This window comes from Corythoichthys intestinalis, chromosome 20, assembly GCF_030265065.1.
Source record: "Corythoichthys intestinalis isolate RoL2023-P3 chromosome 20, ASM3026506v1, whole genome shotgun sequence".
NCBI classification, from domain to species: Eukaryota; Metazoa; Chordata; class Actinopteri; order Syngnathiformes; family Syngnathidae; genus Corythoichthys; species Corythoichthys intestinalis.
In genome coordinates, this window is record NC_080414.1 from 27,959,452 (window position 1) to 27,986,469 (window position 27,018).

General features: G+C 38.6%; 2 protein-coding genes across 3 annotated transcripts; one reads left to right on the forward strand and one right to left on the reverse strand.

The window, feature by feature from the left end:
* Positions 1 to 919: 919 nt before the first annotated feature.
* ncf2 (neutrophil cytosolic factor 2) lies at positions 920 to 14,265 on the forward strand. The gene is made up of 16 exons (XM_057824498.1): positions 920 to 1,558; positions 1,739 to 1,821; positions 1,913 to 2,021; positions 2,111 to 2,245; positions 8,394 to 8,501; positions 8,582 to 8,641; positions 9,532 to 9,575; positions 12,705 to 12,846; positions 12,927 to 12,992; positions 13,092 to 13,146; positions 13,226 to 13,269; positions 13,336 to 13,484; positions 13,553 to 13,658; positions 13,726 to 13,846; positions 13,920 to 14,012; positions 14,086 to 14,265. Exons 1-15 carry the CDS (start codon positions 1,385 to 1,387, stop codon positions 14,009 to 14,011), a joined length of 1,488 nt encoding a protein of 495 aa, XP_057680481.1. The 5' UTR covers positions 920 to 1,384; the 3' UTR covers position 14,012; positions 14,086 to 14,265.
* On the reverse strand, positions 12,621 to 26,845 carry dph2 (diphthamide biosynthesis 2). 2 transcript variants are annotated; one of them, XM_057824500.1, is made up of 7 exons: positions 26,561 to 26,845; positions 26,279 to 26,444; positions 26,074 to 26,186; positions 24,058 to 24,278; positions 23,262 to 23,933; positions 17,084 to 17,263; positions 12,621 to 14,185 (listed from the first exon to the last, which is right to left on the reverse strand). In XM_057824500.1, the coding sequence occupies exons 2-7, from the start codon at positions 26,426 to 26,428 to the stop codon at positions 14,064 to 14,066; spliced, it is 1,458 nt and encodes a 485-aa protein (XP_057680483.1). In that variant the 5' UTR covers positions 26,429 to 26,444; positions 26,561 to 26,845; the 3' UTR covers positions 12,621 to 14,063. The 2 variants fall into 2 exon arrangements, with proteins under 2 accessions (XP_057680483.1, XP_057680482.1); XM_057824499.1 differs by having other exon boundaries at positions 12,625 to 14,185; positions 26,565 to 26,844.
* Positions 26,846 to 27,018: the final 173 nt, after the last annotated feature.

Genomic DNA, 27,018 nt, shown 5'->3' on the forward strand with positions numbered 1-27,018 from the left:
GGAGAATGTGTTATGGTCAGATGAAACTAAAATAGAACTTTTTGGTAGAAGCACAGGTTCTCGTGTTTGGAGGAGAAAGAATACTCAATTGCATCCGAAGAGCACCATACCCACTGTGAAGCATGGCGGTGGAAACATCATGCTTTGGGGCTGTTTTTCTGCAAAGGGACCAGGATGACTGATCTGTGTAAAGGAAAGAATGAATGGGGCCATGTATCGAGGGATTTTGAGTGAAAATCTCCTTCCATCAGCAAGGGCATTGAAGATGAGACGTGGCTGGGTCTTTCAGCATGACAATGATCCCAAACACACAGCCAGGGCAACAAAGGAGTGGCTTCGTAAGAAGCATTTCAAGGTCCTGGAGTGGCCTAGCCAGGCTCCAGATCTTAACCCCATATAAAATCTGTGGAGTGAGTTGAAAGTTTGTGTTGCCCAACGACAGCCCCAAACCATCACTGCTCTAGGAGGAGATCTGCATGGAGGAATGGGCCAAAATACAAGTAACAGTGTGTGAAAAGCTTGTGAAGAGTTACAGAAAACGTTTGGCCTCCGTTATTGCCAACAAAGGGTACTTAACAAAGTATTGAGATGAACTTTTGGTATTGACCAAATACTTTTTCCACCATGATTTGCAAAAAAAATTCTTTAAAAATCAAACAATGTGATTTTCTGTTTTCTTTCCCCCACATTCTGTCTCTCATGGTTGACGTTTACCCATGTTGACAATTACAGGCCTCTCTAATATTTTCAAGTGGGAGAACTTGCACAATTAGTGGTTGACTAAATACTTATTTGCCCCACTGTAGCTGAAGGTATTGATTGTTCTTTGATTACACCAGGTTATATGTGACAATTTTTCCAATAAATTTATATTCTTTTAAAAATTGAGTTTTATTTTTGTTTCATATTGCACGCTATATAAAACGTTGTAAGATTAGTCACCAATTTGTAAGGCGCAACTATTTGGAAAATTGCCAATGGCCTCGGGTTGACAGGTATGGTAACATTTGACGCAGGCAACAATTTGAAAAGTACTGGAGTAAAAGTACAGATACGTGCTGAAAAATGTAGTGAAGTAAAAGTAAAACTACCACTTCATATTTGTACTCAAGTAAAGTACAGATATACAAAATGTATTTAAGTACAGTAACGAAGAACTTTTACTTTGTTACATTTCACCACCGTTTTATACAAGCAATAAAACGACAAATTGCCATAAAAGGTGCACTTATTGATATCTACAACCAGGCAAGAGAAGTGATGGTACAGTCTTGTGTGTCAATGACTCATGTCATCACTTCCTGACCTTGGTGGTACAAATCAGAACGACTCCAGCTTCCTTTATTTGCTGTGAAAGCGCACAGTGAAGTCCTAACCAGCGACCATGGCTTTTTTGGATACTCTTCGTCAATGGGACGACGCAGTAACATGTGTGGACAGAAATGATTTGGCTGAAGCACTCAGGATGTTCTTGTCCATCCAAGAACCAAACTCTAAAATTTGCTTTAACATCGGCTGTCTCCAGCTTCTGAACCAAAACCTGGATGCTGCAGAAAAGGTAATATGGCTTTATCAAAAACATTCAAAAACTAGATATGGATTGCTTAATTTAAAATAATAGTAATGATAATTAAAATGTGACATTCTGTAGGGTGGAAGTGCAAGTCACCGAAAAAGAAGAAGTAGGGCATACCTTTTTTTTTTTCACTTAAGGAAGTGACTTGGTTTGTCTCCTTAGGCTTTTGACTGCAGCATATGCAAGGATGAACATTTGGCTGTGGCCTTCTTCCAAAGAGGAATCACCTTTTACAAAAAGAAGAGGCAAGGCCTGCCCATCATCATATTAACTTCTGCATGTTGCTTTCTATGGTAATTTTTACCTCTAATAATCAAGCTGATGTGTTCGTTTAAGGTATGAGGAGAGTGTCAGTGACTTCCAACTATCCCACAAGGCTCTGAGGGGCAACCAGCTGATAGATTACAAAGTGCTTGGTCTCAGATACAAGTTATATGCATGTGAGGTATGAATATGTCACTCATTCATCAGCTTGAAATGACAACAAAGACAGTCAATGAATGTACTGTATGACATTTTGGATCTATAATGAAGGTTTTACACAACATGGCCCTGGCGGAGGCTCACTTGGGTCAGTGGGAAAAAGCCCAGAAGAACCTTGTGAAGGCTTTCGAATGCAAAACCGATGCAAAGCAGAGTGTCCTCGACAGAGCTATGCAGTCTATCCTGGTCTGTACTGCTCTTTTTGGACTTAATATTGAGATTCATGTATTAATGCTGTATGTAGGCATGTGCCGGTACGAGATTCTGACGGTATGATAACCTTATGCGTTGACTTCACTACCAGTTGACGCAGTGCTTCTCAATTATTTTCTGTTACGCCCCCCCAAGGAAGACGTAAATGTTTCGCGCCCCCCAAACTCTCTGCCGCCACTGTGAATAGTATCATTTGTCTATAAAATTACTATTATAAATACGCATCTGCCTAACACTGCGTCCTTCTTTTTCTTAAAAAGAAAAAAAGTAACATAGATCAACTTATAATAAAGTATAACTTTATTAACATTGTTTTGTCTGTAACAGAGAAGACTTGACACGCATCAATTTGCCTGAATTAAAAAAAAAAAAGTCACATCCAAACTGTAAAAATACACTCAAGGTACATTTTTGACCATCTGATACAGATAAATAAAATGTAATAAAATCAGTAAATAATAACAAATTAATATTGATTAGAAACATTCACTCATGAGGACAATATGCCAAAAAATTAGACCGAAAAAACAAAACTGAATAAAAGAAAAAAAAATGTGTCCTTGGACAGAAGGACAGTTTTTATTTTTGCTGCTCACAGTATTACCTCTTTTGTAATGGTGTGGAGTTATTTTGCAATGAGCATGCTAACAATGCTCACTGGTTTACTGATATAACACTGACAAAGCAGGACGATTGTTGGCAATATTCGGCACGTTTTCGCTGAAAAACAATCAAGCGGCTTTTCAATGAGATTGGGGTCTAATGTCTTTAAGTGGCGTCTTAATTGATTTGGCTTCTGGCTGTCCGCTATAATTATTTGTAGACACAGTAAACAGTGGTCTTTCCGCATCAGCCACTGTATTAAAAGTCAAAGCTAAAAGGCAAACGGCACGAAAAAAGCGCATTCTCGGTGGCCGAGGTAGAACCGTAGGTGAGGGCGGTCGTCGTGACGGTCCCAAGCCGAAAATGGCACTTCTCGGGCGGCGAAGTGAGAACCGGACCGAAAATAGCCGCCCCACGTGAAATGTCCCCCCTGACGGGAACGCTTCTTTATAACGCTTTATTGAGCGTTTATTTGATTTATTTGTTAATTATTTTATTATTGAGCGCCCACACGTCACTCGTACAGCTTTATCTTACCAATCGATGGACATGGAAACGATTTTCTTGTACCGTGAATATATGTATTATTTTACTCTGCTTGAACTAATAAATGTCATACCTGTGTGATTGTCATTGAGATATGGTCATGAAAACCTAGAGACTAATACATTTCTGTTCAAAGATGGGTTATGTGGCCCAGTCCACGATTTGTTACTAAAATAAAGTACCAGCATTTTGTCTAATTTATTTATTTAAAACTGATTTTACAGGCGTAAATCCATTGCTGTAATGCGTCCATGAAAACATTTGATGTTTTCACCTCAATAAAGCGTTATAAATGAGCGTTCCCGTCAGGGGGGACATTTTTCGGCACAACACCGTTCGTAAAACAGCTTTCGAAAACAGCGGCGGCGCATTGCTCCTCATATCTGTTTTCTGTGTGCTGAGTGCTCTTCCTTAGTTCAAAAATACTGCGCGCACTCTGAAAATGGGAGTGCCACTGCCACACAGTGAGTGGATGTGCAAGTACACTTTATTCCAGTACGGCAAAAAAAAAAAAAATAAAAAATAAAAAAAAAAAGCATGTTCCCCGAGGTCACATGCGCCCCCCCTGGCATCGCTCTGCGCACCCCACTATTTGAGAAGTACTGAGTTGACGGGACATGGGGCCGAGCCGTAGAGGGCGTATTTTCAACAACTTACCCCTAATTTTCGCACTATAAGGCGCGCCTGACTATAAACCGCAGCCCACCAAATTTGGCACGAAAATGGCATTTGTTCATAGATAAGCTGCACTGGACTACAGGCCGCAGCTGTCCTCACTATATCATGGGATATTTACACCAAAAGTTATTAACTGGTAAAACTTTATTTGACAGCGCCATAATACGACTGTCAAAAGACCAAATGAAGCACCATGAAGCTTTGAACCAATTGGCTGCAAAGCTTTATTGCTTCAAGAAGCTTCATTTGGCCATCACTGCTCCCTTGGGGGAGACAGTCAACCTCTGCTGCCATCTGTTGTCAACACTGTTGTCATCCAACATGCCTCTTAGCACGCATTGCAGCTCTACAGATGTAAATAACAATCAAAAATCATTTTCTGTGCTAAATATTTCTTCAGTTACTGTTCCAGTTGTTTCATCAATTGCTAGTTATGGTATTTGCTAACACTTTATTTGACAGTGGTGCCATAAAACTGTCATTACACAATCATAATAATGACATGTCTCTGTCCTGAGCATTCATGAATGCTTATAACAGATGTCATTAAGTGTTATCCGGCAAATGATCTCACTTTTGAATGGATGCAAAACATTCAAGATGGACAAAAATTGAGTTAGTGACATAATTTGCCAAATGACACTTAATGACATAAGCATTCAGTAATGACCATGATAGTGTCATGTCATAATTTTGATGATCTTATGACACCGCTGTCAAATAAAGTGTTACCTAAAAAAATCAACAAATAAGCCGCACTGGACTATAAGCCACAGGAATCAAAATGAAGGAAAAAAGTGGCGGTTTATAGTCCAAAAATTACGATCATTCAAATATTTTCAAAGCCAAAGCTGCAGGAGACCTAAAACCAAAACGGGCCCCTTCCTTAGGCACATATGAGTCTCCATGAGCAGCGATATCAATAAAATTCAAAGTCGTTCCGTAATAAAATCTTGTATAACAACACTTAAAATGGCTATACATTTCTCATAATTTATGCTAGATGCACAAAAACAACCAAATGCAGAAATAATCACCTATATTTACAAGATCAACAACAATATTTAACATATGTTTTTGCCCAAAATAGTAACTTTTTTTTTTTTTTTTTTTAGTGAAGGTTAGGGTAAAGGATAGATATAAAATACTACTGCTCGTCTACAAAACCCTTAATGGCCTTGGACCAAAATACATGCTTGATTTGTTAGATTCCTATCAAACATCTAGACCCCTAAGGTCGTCTGGAACTGGTCTCCTGTATGTTCCAAGAACAAGAACCAAGCAGGGTGAGACAGCATTTAGTTATTATGCTCCTCACCTCTGGAACAAGTTACCTGAAGGTCTGAAGTATGCTCAAACTGTTAGCTCCTTTAAATCAAGGCTAAAAACGCTTTTGTTTAACACTGCATCTCCATAACTGTCTATATATGTCAATCTATTTGCTTTCTATTCCTCTTGTGCTTATCTCCATTGAAATAGCTGATTTCAATTATTAGCAGTAATAGTAGTATTTGTTTTCTTTTTTTTTTTTATTTTTTATTGTATTCGAGATTAAATGCGATTTTTATGTATAATTTTATTTCCTATTTCGATTGTCTTTGTTTTTACGTTCTATTGATTTTAATGTGATTTTTATGATCTTCATGTGATGTAAAGCACTTAGAATTGCCTTATGTTGAATTGTGCTACATAAATAAATTTGCCTTGCCTTGCCTAGTGCAAGTTTTCAAAAGCTAATAAATCACTCAATTTTCACATTGGAAACTTAATACTTGAGGAAAGCATGCAGAACCATCTTAATTTTACTCAACAAAAGAAAATATTGCATTTTTCGATATACAATCACATCATTTAGGTTGAATTCCGATGTTACTTTTGCCTCAGCACGGAGGCGCGTCTTGCCGGCTATCGGGCCCTTGTCATTTTTAGATAGAAATGTTACATAAAATAAAACACGTAAAAGGCGTTTTTTTTTTTTTTTTTTTTTTTTTTGTACGGACGCAGAAATGTTTAAATTACTACTTTTCTGCCAAAAAAACGGCCAGTAGGCTGAAAATTACTTGATCATTTGAATCAGGCCTCTCAACAGACTTGCAGGGGCCCGTGAACAAGAGACTATTATAGGGCCCCCCCACCCCACCCCTGCCACCGTCCAGCATACAGACAACATACGCAGTACTTTTAACGCTTTGCAAGCAATGACAGTGTAAATTTTCAAATTAATTCATTTGAGATGGACAGTTAAATTTAACATACCGTAATGTGATGTGACACAATATAACCTCAATATCACCTCAATGATCTTCATCTCTTTTTCTTTTTTCTTTTCTGTGCACCCGATTTATGACAACTCGCCATGTTTAGAGTTTATAACAATTTTAATTTCCCGCTTCAGGGCACGTATGTAATGTAGCCTTGAGTGCGCCAGAGTGGGGTCAAACCATTTTCTGCGATGACAGAGTGGGTGGGGTGGGGCATTGTGCAGAAAAAAGGAAAAAATATATATTTCAAATATTTAATATGTTAAAGTTTTTAAGTATATATCGAGTAGAACATAATATTTTATCAGACAAGGATTTAAACAAAAAAGAAATATGTGAATGTTAAGTTAAATAAATTAAGGGTCATTCAGGGACCCATATGATCCTGAGGGCTGGGACAACATACCCGGTTAACCCCCCCCCCCCAACGGGCTTGATTTGAATGTAAACTTACGCATATATGGATACAACATCGCGGCCATCACAAAACAGAGCTTTTTAAGTTGAAAATTCTTGTAAATAAATGCGTACCTCCTGTAATTTCTGTAGCTATGAAAACAGAACGGTCTAGATTCTTGGTTAAAAGCAACAACAACAAAAAAAACAAAAAAAAAAAGGGGGCAGTTATCATTCATTTTACGTAAACATTTCAAGCTAAAATTATGCTATTGTGTAAATCCAACGTGGTGGCCATCACAAGGTAAAGAGCTATTAAAGTTGAAAATTCTTGTATATAAATGCATACATCCCCGGATTTCTATAGAAATGAACAAAGAACAGTCTAGATTCTTGGTTAAAAGAAAAAAAAAAAAAAAAAAAAAAAAAAAACAGGCAGTTATTTTACTTAAATATTATCAACTAATGTTACTATAATTTTTTCCATGCATTTTTTCACGTTTTAAAGTGCATGCATGGGGCTATTTTATATAAATAAATACCTTGAATCCTCAACCAAATCACTCTTGAGACACTCCTGCCTGCTTGTATGCAGTAAAATATGTCCTTTTACCACCTTGTCCTTTTAAATCTGTCGTTTGAACGCAGCGTGAGTTCATCAGTGAAAGCCAAATTCTTTGCCTGGGTCGGCCCCCAATGGGAAGGAGTGGCGCATCTATGCCTTAAGCCAAAATATGACGGCTTCACGGTATTGCAGTTACAGCTCTAAAATGTGTTACTTTGAGATATCTGGGTTAAAAAAAAAAAAACTTTTTTCCATTGAACAGGATTTTTATTTTTCAAAACATATTAGCAAACTGGAACGCACGTATAATGTTAAGTTAAAAGTCCTTTTAAGTGAGCGTAAACCCACATCTCAACATTATTGCCATCAGAACAAAAACAATTGAATTATTTTCCATAAAAATCACGTATGACTCGTATCATGTTTACATTATACACACTTTCTCGACAAAGTTGCCAGAGAGAAAAAAAAACACGTTTTGCCACCGCTAGACACACTAAACACGCAGGAGTTAACTCTCATAGCTGGTGGGCAACGTTCATGACAGATTTTACCAACCTTTAATTTTGTAGAAATGCGAAATCATATTGGAGGTATCGCCACCTCGGCAGCCACCCTCCGCAAACATGTTTTACATGTCGGTTGGCCCGTCCTCCTCTAAGCCGCGGCCGTCTGTAACTTTTTTTGTAGCTGAAGTATTCCCATAACAGTGATTTTGTTTTCTTTAATGGGGGGAAAGAGTTCAGGAGTTTCACCTCATCAAGCCATGGTGTAGCACAGCTGACTCACTGACACTGAGCAACAACCGGTGGGGGAGGGTTTAGCCTTGCAGCTGCAAGCGAGGGATTTTTCCATGCATTTTTGGAACATAAAAAATAGCTAATAAATTAGAGACGGTATGACGGAAATTTTGGGATTTTTTTTTAATATCATGGTATACCTTTAAAGCGGTAATCGGCACATGCCTCGCTGTTTGTCAATGCAAAATGTGCCTCGAGTTTTTTCTTTTTAAACAACAATTTGGAAAGAGATGAGCTTCCTCTTGTGAATATTTCTTTTATGTCAACTCCAGAAACAGAAAGTTTTTAAAGCAGTCGAGTTCCCAGCCACTGTGCTGTTTCGACCGAATAAACATTACGTTGCTGAACTGGAAAAGAAGGACTACTTGGGAAAAGCCAAGGTAATATCTTCTTTTCAGAAATATAGAACACATCAAACTAAAGCTAAACTGCGGCCATTTCATCAATATCTTCTTTTCAGGTGGTTGCTTCTGTTATTCCTCAGGATAAATTCTCTGGATTTGCACCTTTAAAGCCACAGGTAATGAGCGTTTCTTAGGCATTTTATTTAAGTAGCGAAATGAATGAACCATTTGGAATTGCGAGGATTATTGCTTTATTTTCATCTACAGCAGTGTTGTTTTTGGCAGCGCTTTTAATTTTCGTCTGTCATATTTTCAAAATGTGTTTGTTTACGTCTTATTTTAGTCGACGTTTGCGAAAAATGTTTTCATCTGTAAAATTAAAATGGTTCACTCCAAAAAGAAAGGTTTCCAACAATTTTAAATAAACATTGACGACGCTAACTTAGTGATAATACAGTACATGCTCAGCAGGAAAACAGTCCATTATTTTCAATTAATTATACCCACCTGGACGCCACGAACTGTAAGTAGCAAAAAAGTTGTCCGAGAGTTTAAGAGGACGTTCGCCGTTAGGCTAATGCTAACGCGAATGCTATGCTAACACCACGAGTTACATTTAGGGTGTGATGATCACTCAGCACAGACTTTTAAAGGCGAAAGCAAAATTGTATATTTTCTCTGGCCAAGAAAACATATCTTACCGTGTGTGCAAGCTTGCATGGAGACAAGACACTGGTGAGTCGGGAAGGGGCGTGGGGGCGCAGCACATCACGAGTGACACAACCAGGCACTGATACGATGCAGGCTAACTACACATAAATGTCACACATTAAGAACATGTGAAGGAAACTATCGCGCATTTTCGTCAGACGAAAACTGGCATTTGTCTCGTTATGTCTCCCAAAACACATTTTTAGCTCGTTATCGTCTCATCTTCTTAGAAAGAAAAACAAACTGTTCGTTGACGAAATATTTTCGTTATTGTCGCTGTTGATGAAAAAGACACTGATCTCCAGTAAGTCACAAATTTGTTACTAATTGACTTTTCTATATGTTCTACACACAGGTTGAACAGGAACCTTCAGGTCCTAAGGAGCCTGAGGTTATGAGGTAAAGTTGTGAAAGCAATTATTGTAACACTAATTATCAAATTTAGCTATCGGCCCAACTGTAAATACAGGCGTGATAGAAAGTATTTGTAATACACAGTGGTGGATGAACTACCGGAACTTTTTTTTTTTTTTTTTTTAAACTGACTTAAAAGTACAGATCCAGGTGCAGAAAAATGTACAAAAGTACTTGCTTTTAAAGTTAATTTATTCCACTTTTCCTGTCGTGTTTTCCACGTCTCTCTCCCCTAACACACCTGAATCAAATTATTATGTCATTAGGAACCTCCCCAGAAGCCTGAAAATGATCCTGATTATTTTGATTCAGGTGTGTTGGAGGAGGGAGACATGGAAAACACGACAGGAAAAGTGGCACCGAGGTCCGGATTTAGTGAACCCTGGCTTAAACCAATAAATTCAGTCGCACTAAAGCGGCAGCAGAGGGAGACAAAAAACAAAAGTAACAAATGGACATGTCACTGTACCGTCATTTAATCTGTTTGAGCGGGGCATGTGCGTTAATTGCGTCAAATATTTTAACGTGATTAATTTTAAAAAATAATTAATGCCCGTTAACGCGATAATTTTGACAGCCCTTATATATATATATATATTATTATATATTATTATATACGCCAGGGGTTCCCAATCCCGGTCCTCGAGAGCCCCTATCCAGCTTGTTTTCAGTGTCTCCCTCCTTTAACACACCTGAATCAAATGATCAGCTCATCAGCAAGCTCTGCAGCAGCCTGATAACGATCCTGATTAGTTGATTCGGGTGTGTTAAAAGAGGGAGACAAGCTCATTCCAAATCTGAGGGCCTCTAGATTCGATACTCAGGATGGTGCTAGGAAATCTTTTTTTGCCACTAATGAGATCTTTGTTCCTTGTATCACAACTATGGAGAGGAGTCCAGACTGGAAAGAGCTCAGAGAGTCTGTTATTCATATTATTTACAATATGCATGCATTTGTAATATATTCAACTCAACGAGTCGGAGAAGACGTAAGCAATAAAATCGTGAGTAGGTGGGGGCATTAAAACTCGACCAGGACATGGCCCATATCATCATCTTTGTAGGGTTTCTAGTTTCTTTTGGTGACTGGGGAACATGTTACACCATATGACATTACAGTAATTCATATGGGGCTCAAGGTTTTCTTACAGGGTAAGAAGTGCAGTTAAAGGGAGATGGTGTCTACTTTTGATGAAAAACAGTGCAGAATGAAAAAAAATAATAATAATATTGACTGCACTGTAAACAGAAGCTTAACAAGCTAAAAAACTTGTTTGCATACCGCCACCTACTGTGCAAGAGCGTGTAGCAGCCATCTGACGGCGTGCTGCCCTCACTGTTGTTATTGGTCAATATCTTGTTCACCTGCTTAATCTTGCTTGCATTTGTGTTGCTGCCTGTAGTGCTCAATTACTGTATAGTTGCACAGGGCTTATTGATTGTGCCAGAAGCAAGAAAACTATAAACTCACATGTAACGCAGGCGACTATTTGAAAAGTAGAGGAGTAAAAAGTACAGATACGTGCTGTAAAATGTAGTGAAGTAGAAAGTACCAGTTTGTGTTTGTACTCAAGTACATTTTTGTGCATCTGTACTTTACTTACAGTTGTGGTCAAAAGTTTACATACACTTGTGAAGAACATAATGTCATGGCTCTCTTGAGTTTCCAGTTATTTCTACAACTCTGAATTTTCTCTGATAGAGTGATTGGAACAGATACTTCTTTGTCACAAAAAACATTCATGAAGTTTGGTTCTTTTATGGCTTTATTATGGGTGAACATAAAAAAGTGATCAAATTTGCTGGGTCAAAAATATACATACAGCAGCGCTAATATTTGTTAACACGTCCCTTGGCCATTTTCACTTCAATTAGGCGCTTTTGGTAGCCATCCACAAGCTTCTGGTTGAATCTTTGACCACTCCTCTTGACAGAATTGGTGCAGTTCAGTTAAATTTGATGGCTTTCTGACATGGACTTGTTTCTTCAGCATTGTCCACAAATTCTCAATGGGGTTTAAGTCAGGACTTTGGGAAGGCCTATCGAAAACCTTAATTCTAGCCTGATTTAGCCATTCCATTACCACTTTTGATGTGTGTTTGGGGTCATTGTCCTGTTGGAACACCCAACTGCGCCCAAGACCCAATCTTCGGGCTGATGACGTTAGGTTATCTTGAAGAATTTGAAGGTAATACTCCTTCTTCATTATCCCATTTACTCTCTGTAAAGCACCAGTTCCATTGGTAGCAAAACAGCCCCACAGCATAATACTACCACCACCGTGCTTGACGGTAGGCATGGTGTACTTGGGGTTAAAGGCCTCGCCTTTTCTCCTCCAAACATATTGCTGGGCATTGTGGCCAAACAACTCGATTTTTGTTTCGTCTGAACACAGAACTTTCCTCCAGAAGGTCTTATCTTTGTCCATGTGATCAGCAGCAAACTTCAGTCGAGCCTTAAGGTGCCGCTTTTGGAGCAAGGGCTTCCTTCTTGCACGGCAGCCTCTCAGTCCATGGAGATGCAAAACACGCTTGACTGTGGACACTGACACCTGTGTTCCAGCAGCTTCTAATTCTTGGCAGATCTGCTTTTTGGTGATTCTCGGTTGAATCTTCACCCTCCTGACCAATTTTCTCTCAGCAGCAGGTGATAGCTTGCGTTTTCTTCCTGATCGTGGCAGTGACAAAACGGTGCTATGCACTTTATACTTACAAACAATTGTTTGCACTGTTGCTCTTGGGACCTGCAGCTGCTTTGAAATGGCTCCAAGTGACTTTCCTGACTTGTTCAAGTCAATGATTCGCTTTTTCAGATCCATGTATGTATATTTTTGACCCAGCAGATTTGATCACTTTTTCTGTTAACCCATAATAAAGTCATAAAAGAACCAAACTTCATGAATGTTTTTTGTGACAAAGAAGTATCTGTTCCAATCACTCTATCGGAGAAAAATCAGAGTTGTAGAAATAACTGGAAACTCAAGAGAGGCATGACATTATGTTCTTCACAAGTGTATGTAAACTTTTGACCACAACTGTAAGTACAGTAACGAAGTACTTTTACTTCATTATATTCCACCACTGATATTACATTACAAACAACTGATCTTCTTAGGGCTTTGGAAGGAGACCCTCACATCGTGCGCTACGAGTTTATCCCCGAGACGAGCGACGAGCTGGCTGTTGTCCCTGGCAATATTGTGTTTGTTCTGCAGAAAGGGTCCGACAACTGGGCCTCAGTCGTCTTTAACGGAAGAGTGAGACTGCTTGCCTTACTATACTATACATCATTTGTACTCAATCTAAATTTCACATATCAACTATGATTTGAACACAGAAGGGACTTGTTCCTTACAATTACCTGGAACGCATGGAAATGTCCTTGGATACTAAGCAGAAGAACGTGAGAAGTTCATTGTCACAGTCAAAACATTTTATTGGATCTGGTTGAAGGCCATGTTGATTTTATAATCCCCGCTGTTTTCTGTTTATTGGTAAACAGGAACTATCAGAACCTCCAAATCGGGAACCACCGACCAGGCCAGAAAGGAAACAAGGTGTGCATTAATTATTTGAACATAATTTTCAAAAATATGTTTGGTGATTGGTGAAATTTGTGAATGACATTTTCTTCAGGTCTCAATCGTACAGACAGAAGCAATGGAGATTTACGGCAGGAGGTATGCAATCATTAAAAAAAAAAAAAAAATTGAAAAACTTTCTACATGATTTTGTCCTCACATCAGGAGGCCCAACTTCCTGACAACTCGTGTATTGTCAAAGTGCATTACACATTCAACTTTGCAGTGTCTCTAACAAGTGGCTCCACTTACTCGACACTTATCGAAAAGATCAGTAAAAAACTGAACGTTTCCACCGTTTCAGTCACGTTGAGGTAAGATTAACATGTTACAAGTGTCATTTTACATGATTAAGTTGTGCACAAATTTGCGTTCAATGAAGGTTGACATCAGATCCAACAAGTGTCTTGAATGAGAACACAGACATGGAGAGCGTTTGGGGTCGCGCTCAGAACAAGCACCTGACATTGTGGTGTAATATCAAGGACGTGAGTACATAAAAATTTAAACACCCACCATAAAATTGATCTAAATTTACTAAGTGGTCCTGTTTAGCAAACTGGAGTACAGCAACCACAGAATGAGATTGTTTTTGTGGCACTTCACTCTTACGAATCATCAAATCCTGAGGATCTCAATTTTAACCAGGGAGATAAAATCACTCTCATCAGTAAAAGTGAGAAAGCACCCCTTTTATCACTTTTTTTCTTTGTAGTTCAGACATGATCAAACTTTTTTCCCCCCTGCAGTTAACCAGGACTGGTTGGAAGGACATTCTAATGGAAACACTGGCATCTTTCCTGTATCCTTTGTGGAGGAAGTTCCTGTGAATGACCAGTGATGTATGCAAACTGAAATGCACAACTCACAAAATTTCTTTAAAATAATGTCAACTATCCTCCTTCTTCTTCATAGGCAATAGCGATACCTCTCCTGCCTTCCACAGCTTTCCCCACAGGCGTCTCCCCCAACTTTTGCTCCAAGCCACGCCAGCTCCGAGTTGCCAGAAATGATGCTGAAAAGACACAGTGAACATAAGTGTGCTTCACCCTAATACTGCAAGTTTAAGACAATAAACAACTGAAAATCCATCAACATGTCTTTTAGTGGTTCAAACAGTAGGGAATGAAATACTCAGTAAGTTTCGGACTATAAGGCGCACCTGACTATAAACAGCCACACACCAAATTTGACACAAAAATGGCATTTGTTCAAAGGTAAGCCAAAGTTGTCCTCAGTTTTATTTGGAATATTTACACCAAAAGATATTAACCGGTAACACTTTATTTGACAGCAGCATCATAAGACTAAATGAACCAATTGGCTGAAAAGCTTTATTTGGCCATCACTGCTCCCTTGGGGGACACAGTCAACCTCTGCAGCCAACATGCCTCCAAGCACTCGATACTTAAGTACTCATCACTCTACTCGAGTACTCAAGTACTGGAGTATTCATTACTTTACTACTTGAGTACTTGTTACTTAAGTACCCATTACTATTCTAGTACTTTGTTACTTATGTACTCCAGTACGCATACTAAGGGTGTAACGGTACATGTAATAGTATTGAACCGTTTCGGTACGTGGTGCTCGATTCGGAACGGAAGCGTACCGAACGAGTTTCTGACCTAATATAACCCTTACTTTTTGAGGCTGTGAGTCGATCGGGTTACAGTTTCTTTGTGTAGATTATATTTACTCCGTCTTATCTACTATAATGAGGACCAACACAGTAGGACAGTATAACCCAGAAGCGACAACGAGGCCGCCGCGAGAACGCAGTGAAACGCGGGCGTTAGAGGCAATCAGCCAATGCGCACCAGTTGCAGTGCGGCCGCGTTAGATGCGTCCCAGAAGCGGCTCAACGCAATGCAAGCAAAAAGAATGGCAGAGTTTATTATTTGACGCGAGACGCGGCCCTCCTGCGTCAATACTACTACCGGTAGCTAGGATCGGACCGGAAGTCTCTCGTGTAAAAATACCGTGGATCCGGTTGAGTTAGCTAATATGCAATCGTAACCTACTTTTTGAGCCCATCAGATCTCTTGAGTGGTAAATCGGGGCACAGTTGACTTGTCTTTGTTGATTTACTGCTGTCTTCTCTGCTATAATAATAACCAACACGGCCCCATGTTCAATACGAAACCCTCCTACCACAACAAAACAAGTAGGAACTAATATTCACATAGGAACTAAAGTTATACAACATAAAATATACAATATAAATGAATACTACATCACATTTGTAAAATATAAACACATAATAAAATAAATAATAGCCCATTTAAATAAAATAAATTGAAATGAGCTAAAACACCTGTAATTAAATAATAGGAAAATTACACACATCCTGCTTACACAATTAAATTTATTAATTTCTGTGTGGCGCTTTAACTTGAGAAAATCAGCCAATAAAGCTTTTGAAAACCGTTCATCGGAAAAAAAAAATGTTTCACTGAGGCATTTCATTTGTAAAATACATGTTAAAATCTTTGTCATTGGGATTGCTTTTCTCTTTAGCACAGGACTTCTTTTTTCTTCTTTCTTTCAGAAAGAACGCTGACCAATACGCAGGGTCTGAAAGGCAAATTGTTGTTGGATTATCTTTAAATACCCGCTACTTTTTGAGCAGAATTCTAGCTTTGTATAGGCTAATGTTCCTATTGTTGAAAGCACACAAGTGTGTAATAAACAACTAGCACATTTATATTTTGCATTTTGTTTTCTTACTGTACCGAAAATGAACCGAACCGTGACTTTAAAACCGAGGTACGCACCGAAACGAGATTTTTGTGTACCGTTACACCCCTAACGCATACTTTACTGCAGTACTCATTACTTAAGCACTCGAGTACTCGTTAAGTACTTGTTACTCAAGTGCTCGTTATTTAAGTACTTTAACGCTTAAAAGTCTCAGGACGCGCCCACGCGTCTTCAGCGCATGTCGTCTTTGAAGCCCCCTCACGTTATTAATAGGGCTGTCAAACGATTAAAATTTTTAATCGAGTTAATTACAGCTTAAAAATTAATTAAACGTAATTAATCGCAATTAATCGCAATTCAAACCGTCTATAAAATATGCCATATTTTTCTGTAAATTATATATATATTCTGTAAAATAAATTGTTGGAATGGAAAGATAAGACACAAGATGGATATATACATTCAACATACGGTACATAAGGACTGTAGTGGGCATTTCACTCTACTGTCATTTAAATCTGTCTATGCTGTCTTCACTCCGAAGCGTCTACTTTTTCCAAAGCTAGACAGCTAGTGAACGACGCCTTAATAATCAGACTTCTTCCTTTTTCATCTGATTTATTAATAAAATGGCCTCAAACCATTGTCCTCTTTAGACCGTCGTAAAACTACAAAATAAAAGTACACAAGCATTGCATTAGCAACAACGTTAGCTTAGCACGCTATACAGGTTCACTAAACATAAACAAAAAGCGTCTCATACAAAAAATATAAAATTTCGCTTACTAACATAATATGTACATTCTTTACAACAACCATACTTACGGACAAATCTTGCCCAAGGATCATATAAGCACAACATTATCAGCCCGAGACGTCGTGCAGCCATAATGAACTGGTAAGAAAACAATAAACCATGTCGCAAAGAGACCACAAGAGTTCGCTGTTGGACAGCATAAAAAGCCTTGCTGTAAAACTTACCAAAAGGCAGAATACTTTCTGAGCGGGACATGTGCGTTAATTGCGTCAAATATTTTAACGTGATTAATTAAAAAAATTAATTACCGCGCGTTAACGCGATAATTTTGACAGCCCTAGTTATTAATAATCGATTTATAATCGAATCGTAAGGTGCCCCAAGATTCCAACCTCCGGTAAAAATGTAGTTTTACTTCGTTACATTCCACCACTGGGTTTAAATAACACGTACCGGCAGAGTTGGAGTTGGCCACGGTCAGTGTGTGGTTTCTTAAGACAAGTGAAGAGCTGTTTGAGGACTCTGCAAGATCGCAGTCAAGCTTGTAGCTCCTCATAGCACCGGTGATTAAGGACACGTCTGTTTCGTCACATTCTTCTAGCTCTTTTGGCAGAGGCACGTAATTTGGTCCACCTACAGAAAAAATATAATGCCAGTAGTTGTGAGACCAAGACTATGACACATGAATACAGAAGATAATGTTGTCATTGAGATAAACTGGAAAGTATTCAACACAATAAGTGGATTCACGTAAGGTGAAGATATTTGGTATTCAATATGGGTAAACATTCATATTAGTGATGCAACGATATCTCGAGTAATTCGATGAGAAAATAGTTTCGAATCAAATTTTGCTGCTTCGAGGGTTCGTTTAAATAATTAGAGTGTCGTTGTAGTAGTTTTGAAAGTGTTTGCATTTAGTTTTATTGATTTGAGGGGCGTGGATACACTGCCCTCTCGTGGCAACAGTGAGTATGGCATCTAACATGGATGGATCCAGCTGCTCCCCTGTTGAGAGCAATATAAGGTTGTAAGTTTGATTATGCATTTGTAATTTAGTTTAGAGCAGTGGTTCTTAACTGGGGTTCAGTGAAGGGTAAGAAACGCAGAACCCCATTTTGTACGCAGACCAAATCTAGGCAAAGTGGCGTTTTAGATTGGGTTTGGACTGGTTTTCACTCAATTTATTGGCTTTATTCCATTTCTTTCAACTGCTAGCCCTCTATCTAATGGGAGGAGAAATCTGTTTGCTCAGTGGAATGTTGACTGGAACTTGGTATGAGGAAGTATAACAGACCTACAGACAACGTGAAGGGCGTATATAATTAAAAAAAAGAACATATATATATATTGAAGGGGAAAAAGATATCGTCATCGCACACCATATAATTGTTTGCATTAGTCTAACACATATATAGTCTAACACATACATATGGTACAGGTTCTCATAGGCACCGTCTAACTGTTTGCGTTACTCTAACACACGTAATATAATTAATCAGGAAATAGTATCATTTTCATTTTTACGGTAGGACTGCACTACTAATATAAAATAAATAGCACACCATAGTTTAATGAGAAGAAATAGAAGAGATACACAATGCCGTCTTATCACAAGATTGACGCACCAACTCTTGCAATCAGCTCTCTCAGCAAACTCCAAGGACAAAGCGCTTTGTCCTAAAACAAGTACAACCAGCCCGGACTGCTAAGTTGATAGCGGGCGTCCCAATCCGCGCACGAACCTAAGCAGCCCAAAACCGGCCACAGAGGGGCAGACCCAAAAGCAACGCCCAGACACACCTTCGGACACACCTTTGACCCGGCCCGCCTCAGCAAAGCCTTTAAAAAGACTGGACACTGAGATAACACAGATTTTTGCTGCTCGAAAATATGTAGCCTTCTTTTGGATCCAGAATTGTCCCTCCGTCGTCTGTTTTTGCCTTGTTTTTAACATTGTCGATGAATAAATTGTCAACCTGCTTTCGGCGAGTCTTTTTCAAACTTTTGGAACATTGAGTCAGTACAAAGGGTTAAAATAAGAGGACGCGCGAAGTTCTGCCTTCCCGGTCGGCGCGCGCAGAGGCAGCGTCAGCCGAGCGGCACTTGTTTTGGCTGTCGCTGTTCCCGGTTGTGTCTGGGCCGGGGGGGGGGGGGGGGGGGGGGGGGGGTTCAAAAATATATATATTAGGGTTGTCAAACGATTAAAATTATTGTAGGAATGGAAAGATAAGACACAAGAAGGATATATACATTCAACATACAGTATATAAGTACTGTATTTGTTTATTATAACAATAAATCAACAAAATGGCATTAACATTATTAACATTCTGTTAAAGCGATCCATGGATAGAAAGACTTGTAGTTCTTAATAGAAAAATGTTGTACACGTTAGAGAAATTTTACATTAAAACCCCTCTTAATGTTTTCGTTTTAATAAAATTTGTAAAATTTTCAATCAAAAAATAAACTAGTAGCCCGCCATTGTTGATGTCAATAATTACTTACTCAATGCTCATGGATGCCTATAAAATCAGTCGCACCCAAGCGCCAGCAGAGGGCGGCAAAACTCCATAAAACACAACAAGTGAGCGTTTCAATGTGTACTGTCATTTAAAACTCTGAGCGGGGCATCTGCGTCAATTGCGTCAAATATTTTAACGTGATTAATTTTAAAAATTAATTAACGCCCGTTAACGCGATAATTTTGACAGCCCTAATATATATATATATATATATATATATATATATATATATATATATATATATATATATATAAACATAAATATAAATATAAATAAGACGGAAAACACAAACAAGACTGAAAAAGCAGTTTCTGCTCTTGCACTCTTCTTTAAAAGAAACTCCAGTATTTTAAGCCAAAACAATTGTTGTGTTTGATAGAACAATATGTCTCTGCTTCCATAGCAGATTCATGGCGCATTAAGCCCTCGAACTATTTTTAATTTGTCTGTTTTACCCTGAAAACCCCCATTTACAGACGCCGCGCAACCGCTTTTGTTTCAACCTAGCCATAAAAAGAAGGTAAGCAATCATATGTAATATTCGAAATGTCTGTCATTTTTAGCTTAGAATCATTAATTGATGTCTAATATTGTTTAAAAAAAAAAAAAAAAAAACATTAAAAATTTTTCACTCACATATTTTAAACTTTTAAACAAAGTACGTGACAAAAAAAAATTTGGCGTCTGTAAAAAGGTCACGGATATCTACCTCATAACTATCGCTTAATTGTATTTTTTTTTGTTACTGGCACATTTTCCCCGAAATGTTAGATGATAAATAATCCAAACAAAGAAAAATTTAAAAATAATGTTTAATAGGGTAAATATAAAATAAGTAAAAAGACCATCTCAATCACTCCTTGATGTCTGCGATTTCTGCATCGCGACCCTTGTTATATCACCATGCTTCACCCATAAAATCCCCCCAAAATCCAGCTGTGGCCATTCACAGCTGTGTCTTGATACATGCTACATGGAGTTTTTGGATCGAAACAAGGTAAGTACGCGATAATATCTCGTTAAAATCGTGGCGTCTTTAATTCTGCTCTTGCGTGCTCTCGCCTCCAGTTAGGGTTTTGCTGTTTAAATTTTTATTTTATTTTTTTTAAATGCCAAATCTTTTTTCCCCAGAAAATTGAGATTTTAAGCTTTCCAATGATGTATCACACATGCATATCGGACAATTTTGAAATTTGGCCAAATTGGGGGTCTCAGAGCGGAACCTCAAGTCACCTGAGTGTTTTCCGCCATATATACATATATATATATATATATATATATTTGCTGCATTTTACGCCACGACAATAGTATGTGATGCAAGGATGCGGCAATAAAATGAGAATGTAGACATGAAAACAAAAAGAGGAACAGTGTGAAATGAAATTAGTTTTATTTTCCAATGTGTAAATCGACAGCAAAAGGCTAAATTATTTGTAGTAAAGTCGAAATCTGGAAGAAATTTGAACAGGAATTCATTTAGATGTTAACTTGCTCGGTTCTGAATTAGTAAAAAAATGTCTTTATTATGAAATTCCAAAGGGTTCGGTGAATGCACCTGTGAAACTCGTGGGGTTTGGTGCCTTTAGCAAGGTAAAGAACCACTGATTTGGATGTATATTTAGCTGGGTTTTTTTGTTTGTTTTTATTTTTTAGTGGGAATGTGTGTGTGAACAATCTGTCAAGAGCATTGTTAAAAAAAAAAAAAAAAACATTTCATAGCATTTAAGCTAACGGACTTTTGCCATGCAAGTTCGCCAATTGTTCATTTGCTTCATTCACTTCGATCCCCATTTATTTTATTTTTTTTAAACCATTTGAGGCCAAGCTATTTTTTAAATGCATTTATTGCTCTTGTGAAATGAAAGTGAATTTCTGCATAGTTTGAAAAAACATTGGGGAATTTTATTTTGTAGTCGCATTTAATGCTACTTTGAAATTGCAATCTTAGCAAGCGTTTGTTTTACATGTCCTAAAATTTATTCTGCAACACATTAAATGTTCCTAAACCGATTATTTGATCATTTGAACTAATTGATAGATTAATTAATTAAACAATCGATAGCTGCAGCACTAATCCATATTGATTACATCTTAATTCTTTATTGAATTATGGTGGTTCTATATTAAACTACAGATAACACCAATACAGATTGGCTTACCACACTGCCCTAGCAACTTTGTAATCAAATGTACATGAGCAATTCCACTGAAACCAGAATTTAAAAAATGATTTTCCTGTTTTAATTGTATTTGAAGAGCTTTCTGAAACTGCAAAAGTATTTGAAGTCCAATTAGATTTTGTATTTATCTTTGCAAACCTTAACGTGAAAGTTTCTGTGGTGACAATTTTATTTATGAGTCATTTGGAAAATATCAAATATGTGGCCTAAATACAGTGCCTTGCAAAAGTATTCGGCCCCCTTGAATCTTGCAACCTTTCGCCACATTTCAGGCTTCAAACATAAAGATATGAAATTTAATTTTTTTGTCAAGAATCAACAACAAGTGGGACACAATCGTGAAGTGGAACAACATATATTGGATAATTTAAACTTTTTTAACAAATAAAAAACAGAAAAGTGGGGCGTGCAATATTATTCGGCCCCCTTGCGTTAATACTTTGTAGCGCCACCTTTTGCTCCAATTACAGCTGCAAGTCGCTTGGGGTATGTTTCTATCAGTTTTGCACATCGAGAGACTGACATTCTTGCCCATTCTTCCTTGCAAAACAGCTCGAGCTCAGTGGGGTTGGATGGAGAGTGTTTGGGAACAGCAGTCTTCAGCTCTTTCCACAGATTCTCGATTGGATTCAGGTCTGGACTTTGACTTGGCCATTCTAACACCTGGATACGTTTGTTTTTGAACCATTCCATTGTAGATTTGGCTTTATGTTTTGGATCATTGACCTGTTGGAAGATAAATCTCCGTCCCAGTCTCAGGTCTTGTGCAGATACCAACAGGTTTTCTTCCAGAATGTTCCTGTATTTGGCTGCATCCATCTTCCCGTCAATTTTAACCATCTTCCCTGTCCCTGCTGAAGAAAAGCAGGCCCAAACCATGATGCTGCCACCACCATGTTTGACAGTGGGGATGGTGTGTTCAGGGTGATGAGCTGTGTTGCTTTTACGCCAAACATATCGTTTTGCATTGTGGCCAAAAAGTTCAATTTTGGTTTCATCTGACCAGAGCACCTTCTTCCACATGTTTTGTGTGTCTCCCAGGTGGCTTGTGGCAAACTTTAAACGAGACTTTTTATGGATATCTTTGTTGTCCTATGGACAGACTCTCCCACCTCAGCTGTAGATCTCTGCAGTTCATCCAGAGTGATCATGGGCCTCTTGGCTTCATCTCTGATCAGTTTTCTCCTTGTTTGAGAAGAAAGTTTGGAAGGACGGCCGGGTCTTGGTAGATTTGCAGTGGTCTGATGCTCCTTCCATTTCAATATGATGGATTGCACAGTGCTCCTTGAGATGTTTAAAGCTTGGGAAATCTTTTTGTATCCAAATCCGGCTTTAAACTTCTCCACAACAGTATCTCGGACCTGCCTGGTGTGTTCCTTGGTTTTCATAATGCTCTCTGCACTTTAAACAGAACCCTGAGACTATCACAGAGTAGGTGCATTTATACGGAGACTTGATTACACACAGGTGGATTCTATTTATCATCATCGGTCATTTAGGAGAACATTGGATCATTCAGAGATCCTCACTGAACTTCTGGAGTGAGTTTGCTGCACTGAAAGTAAAGGGGCCAAATAATATTGCACGCCCCACTTTTCAGTTTTTTATTTGTTAAAAAAGTTTAAATTATCCAATAAATGTTGTTCCACTTCACGAGTGTGTCCCACTTGTTGTTGATTCTTGACAAAAAAATTAAATTTTATATCTTTATGTTTGAAGCCTGAAATGTGGCGAAAGGTTGCAAGATTCAAGGGGGCCGAATACTTTTGCAAGGCACTGTACATACTGTAAGTGGCCTCTAGTGGGCATGAGATCTCAAATTGGCACACTATGAGAACTATCTGGTTCCAGTGGAATGGCTATTCAATAGATTTGCAGCCTAAACTTAATATATGAAGACTTCTAGAGAAAATGAATTCAAACCTGGCAAAAGATGTCGAAAGTCAGTGACGTATTGCGCGGACCACTCCCTGTTCCTATTGCAGGCTACTTCCATCTCGAATGGTGTTACCACAGGTCGGTAAAACTCACTGGAGTCCAGTAGTGCGTTCTCAGGACAGGAAATCAAAACAAAAATATCTATCTCCAGAAAGTTGGCAAGCTTGGGCACGTTAAGCTTCCCCATTGCAAACACGTAACTCTTCTTGCCAGCACTGCGGATAGCGTCTTTCAACTGCTGGATTATAGTCAGGTAGTTGGCCACGCCAAGAGTGCCCACCAAAATGCCCACTACATTGGCATCCTTCGCCCTCTCGATAGCGTAGAATCTCTTCATCAGTGCGCGGTTGATACCGGCCGACTCTGCCCTCCCGGTAGATGTCTCGGGGTCAAAAGAGGAGAAGGAACAGCGGTTCCACGTCATCATGAAGTTGCGCAAAGTTGCTCCATCTTGGCCCACGAAGAACATATTATAATCCTCGATGCTCAGTCCACTCTTTAGGGACAACTGCCTTCCGAAGTGAATACAGGGCTTGTCTACAGCAGAGTCAGGCTCTTTTTTACTCTGGCCGTGGCTGTAACATTGCTCGCCTTCCACAACAAGTTGTGAAGAAACAACATTTGGATAGTCCTCACATAGCAGTGATACAAGATTATCTGTGGGGGGAAAAAGATAAGTTAATAAAGAGCCTACCACCGATCATTATTTCATGATCCATTCCTCAATTTAAGTCATAACTATGAACGAATTAAGCATTTGCGGTGATAAATGTGAGCTTACCAATAGAATGTGTGTATCTAACATCGTAGAGTATGAGTATATGGGCCTCAGTGTCAGTATACAATTCTCGGAAGGCCGAATTGCACTTGTCCAAGTCGATGCTCGCTTTCTCAAAGACGTACATGAGGGGCAGCCGTTTGGACGGGCTCAGGCAGGCGCGGCCGTAGTGCACCAGGCAGTCGGCGCCAACGTGCTCTGCTGCCACCTCATCCACGCAGCAACTAACCAAACCAATCACACCACAAGGGAAATACACAAACTGTTTAAGGCATGTCATTTATCCATCCTAAATTAATTATAATCAAATTATACAATAAGAAACCCAGTGGTGGAACGTAACAAAGTACTTTGTTACTGTACTTAAGTACTTTTTGGTCTATCTGCACAAATATGAAGTGGTACTTCTTAATCTTTCTTCACTACATTTTACACTACGCATCTGTACTTTCTACTCCACTACTTTTTAAATAGTCGCCTGTGTTAGACATTACTTTTGTTGGTTTTTATTTATTTATTCCTTATTGTTAATTGATAGTTCTGTTTTCATGCCTCCGGGGCATCGATAAGACCCGCACAACTACCATATACCTTAATTAAGCACAAACAGCAACACAAGTATGAGCAAGATTAGGCAGGTGAACCATATACTGACAAATAAAACCAACCGTGAGAGCAGCATGCCTTCAGATGGGTGCTACACACTGTTGTACAGTAGGTGGCGGTATGCACATGATAGTTGCTTGCAATCCGCCACTAAGCTAAGTTTTGGAGTTTTTGAGCTTGCTAAGCACTTGTTTGCAGTGCAGTCAGTTTATTGCTTGTTTTTTTTTCTATTTTGCACAGTTTTAAATAAAACTGAGCACTCAATTGACTGACGTAGATCTCTGTATGTATGTATAGAGTATATACAATACATATACATTCACGTATATCACATTTTGGCATCAGGAGAAAATACTTTTACTTTTTACTTGTAAATTTAAAGCAAGTAGTTTTGTAATTTTTTTCTTACTTGTAGTTTTACTTATGTTTTGCACCTGTATCTGTACTTTTACTTATGCCCCAAAAAAAGTACCGTAATTTTCAGACTATACGCAGCTACTTTTTCCCCCTCATTTTGAATCCTGCGGTTTATAATCCAGTGCATCTTATTTCTGTATTTATTTGGGTTAATAAGTAACACTTCATTTAACAGCAGCGTCATAAGACTGCCATAAGACCTTCATAATTATGACATGACACTATGATGGCCATCAATGAATGCTTATAACAGATGTCATTAAGTGTCATCTAGCCAATTATGTCACTAACTCCATTTATGTTGAGCTCAGATCTAATACATCCATTCAAAAGTGAGATAATTTGCCGGGTGACACAAAATGACATCTGTGAAAAGCATTCCTTAATGCTCCTGGCAGTGTCATGTCATAATTATAATGGTCTAATGACAGTATTATGGTGCCACTGTCAAATAAAGCGTTACCAAATACCATAACTTTCAATTAATGAAATGACGAAGAGTAACTAAAGAAATAATGAGCACAGAAAATGAATTGTGATTGTTATTTACATTTGTAGCGCTGCAATGCATGCTAGGAGGCATATTGGATGACAACAGTGTTGACACCAGGTGGCAGCACAGGTTGACTGCCTCCCCAAAGGGAGCAGTGATGCTCAAATGAAGCTTCTTGAAGCAATGAAGCTTTGCAGCCAATTGGTTTAAAGCTTCAAGGTGGTTCATTTGTTCTTATGACAGTTTTATGTTGCCGCTGTCAAATAAAGGGTTACCGGTAATATTTTTTTGTGCAAATATCCCATACAACAGTGAGGACGGCTGCGGCTTATCTATGAACAAATGCCGTTTTTGTGTCAAGTTTGGTGGGTGGCGGCTTATAGTCAGGTGTGCCTTGTAGTCCCAAAATGTGGTACTTCATCCACCACTGAAGAAACCAGAACATAAAACACCAAAAGGGGTCTATTAAAATTGAATAACAAAATAATTCACCATTTAAATACCTGCCATAGGATGTGTCCCCTAGAATGAACAACTTCGCCTGAGTAATTCTTTCTATCTCGGCAGCAATTGCGGTGGAGTCATGCAGGAGTTCATCAGGAAACTGCAGCGCAACCTTAAAAATATGAATGAAAACAAACATTTTATTTGAATTTAATGTATTGTTGATTAAACTAAATAACAGTGCAGATTTCGATGTGTCATTACCTTCCTGAAGTCATTCTGACGGACAAAATCGCAGGTTTTCTGTATTTGATAGAACTCGTCAAGCTTTTCCAGAGGTGTGCTCCTAGCATTTTGGACGTCAACTTGACGCTGTATTACGGTTTCCGAGCTGCTACTAAACGCATCAGCCATGACTACAGTAAATAACCTGCCACACACAAAGCATACGTGACAATCAGGCAGTCGAATTAATATTGTCGTAAGCACGACTAGACTATCCTATTTCGTTATGAAAAAATCATTTTGGAAAAAAAAACAACTCACCTACCTTTTAGCTTGTAGCTTGGCCGCAAGCTAATTTTACTCCATGTCGCCAGTTGTCGTGTGACACAATTTGTAATATTTGCTACGAATAGACACTATTATAAAATTTACTTTTCTGTGTAAAACTGTAATCACTTGGCATTATTAAGTGCGTCGGCAGTGTTGAGTGTCAAATCCACGTGTTATCAAATACAGTATACAGACGTTTCCGGTAGCGCGTACACTTCCGGTTCAACTAAATTTCAAAACAAAAGCATAAACCAAGCCAGCGCTAGTAGTTGCAGAAGGTTATGGCAGCGGATGTTCTTCTGTTTATTAGCATAAAAATAAATACTGTATATAGTACAAACAAAAACAGGCTCTTGATAGTTTTGTAGAAAGAAACCATATAGCCTACAGTGATACCTCTACTTACGAAATGAATTCTGATTTCTTAAACTGAAAATTCTGTAAGTAAA

Excerpts from the sequence above, each read along its gene's own strand:
- ncf2 (XM_057824498.1), top strand. The coding sequence starts at position 1,385 with ATGGCTTTTTTGGATACTCTTCGTCAATGGGACGACGCAGTAACATGT. Across the intron at positions 8,502-8,581 it reads ACTACTTGGGAAAAGCCAAG|GTGGTTGCTTCTGTTATTCC; the intron begins GTAATATCTTCT and ends TCTTCTTTTCAG. Across the intron at positions 13,147-13,225 it reads CAGGCCAGAAAGGAAACAAG|GTCTCAATCGTACAGACAGA; the intron begins GTGTGCATTAAT and ends CATTTTCTTCAG.
- dph2 (XM_057824500.1), bottom strand. The coding sequence starts at position 26,428 with ATGGCTGATGCGTTTAGTAGCAGCTCGGAAACCGTAATACAGCGTCAA. Across the intron at positions 17,264-23,261 it reads CTTTCGACATCTTTTGCCAG|GTGGACCAAATTACGTGCCT; the intron begins GTTTGAATTCAT and ends TTTTTTCTGTAG. Across the intron at positions 14,186-17,083 it reads GGCCAACTCCAACTCTGCCG|CATCATTTCTGGCAACTCGG; the intron begins GTACGTGTTATT and ends GTGTCTTTTCAG.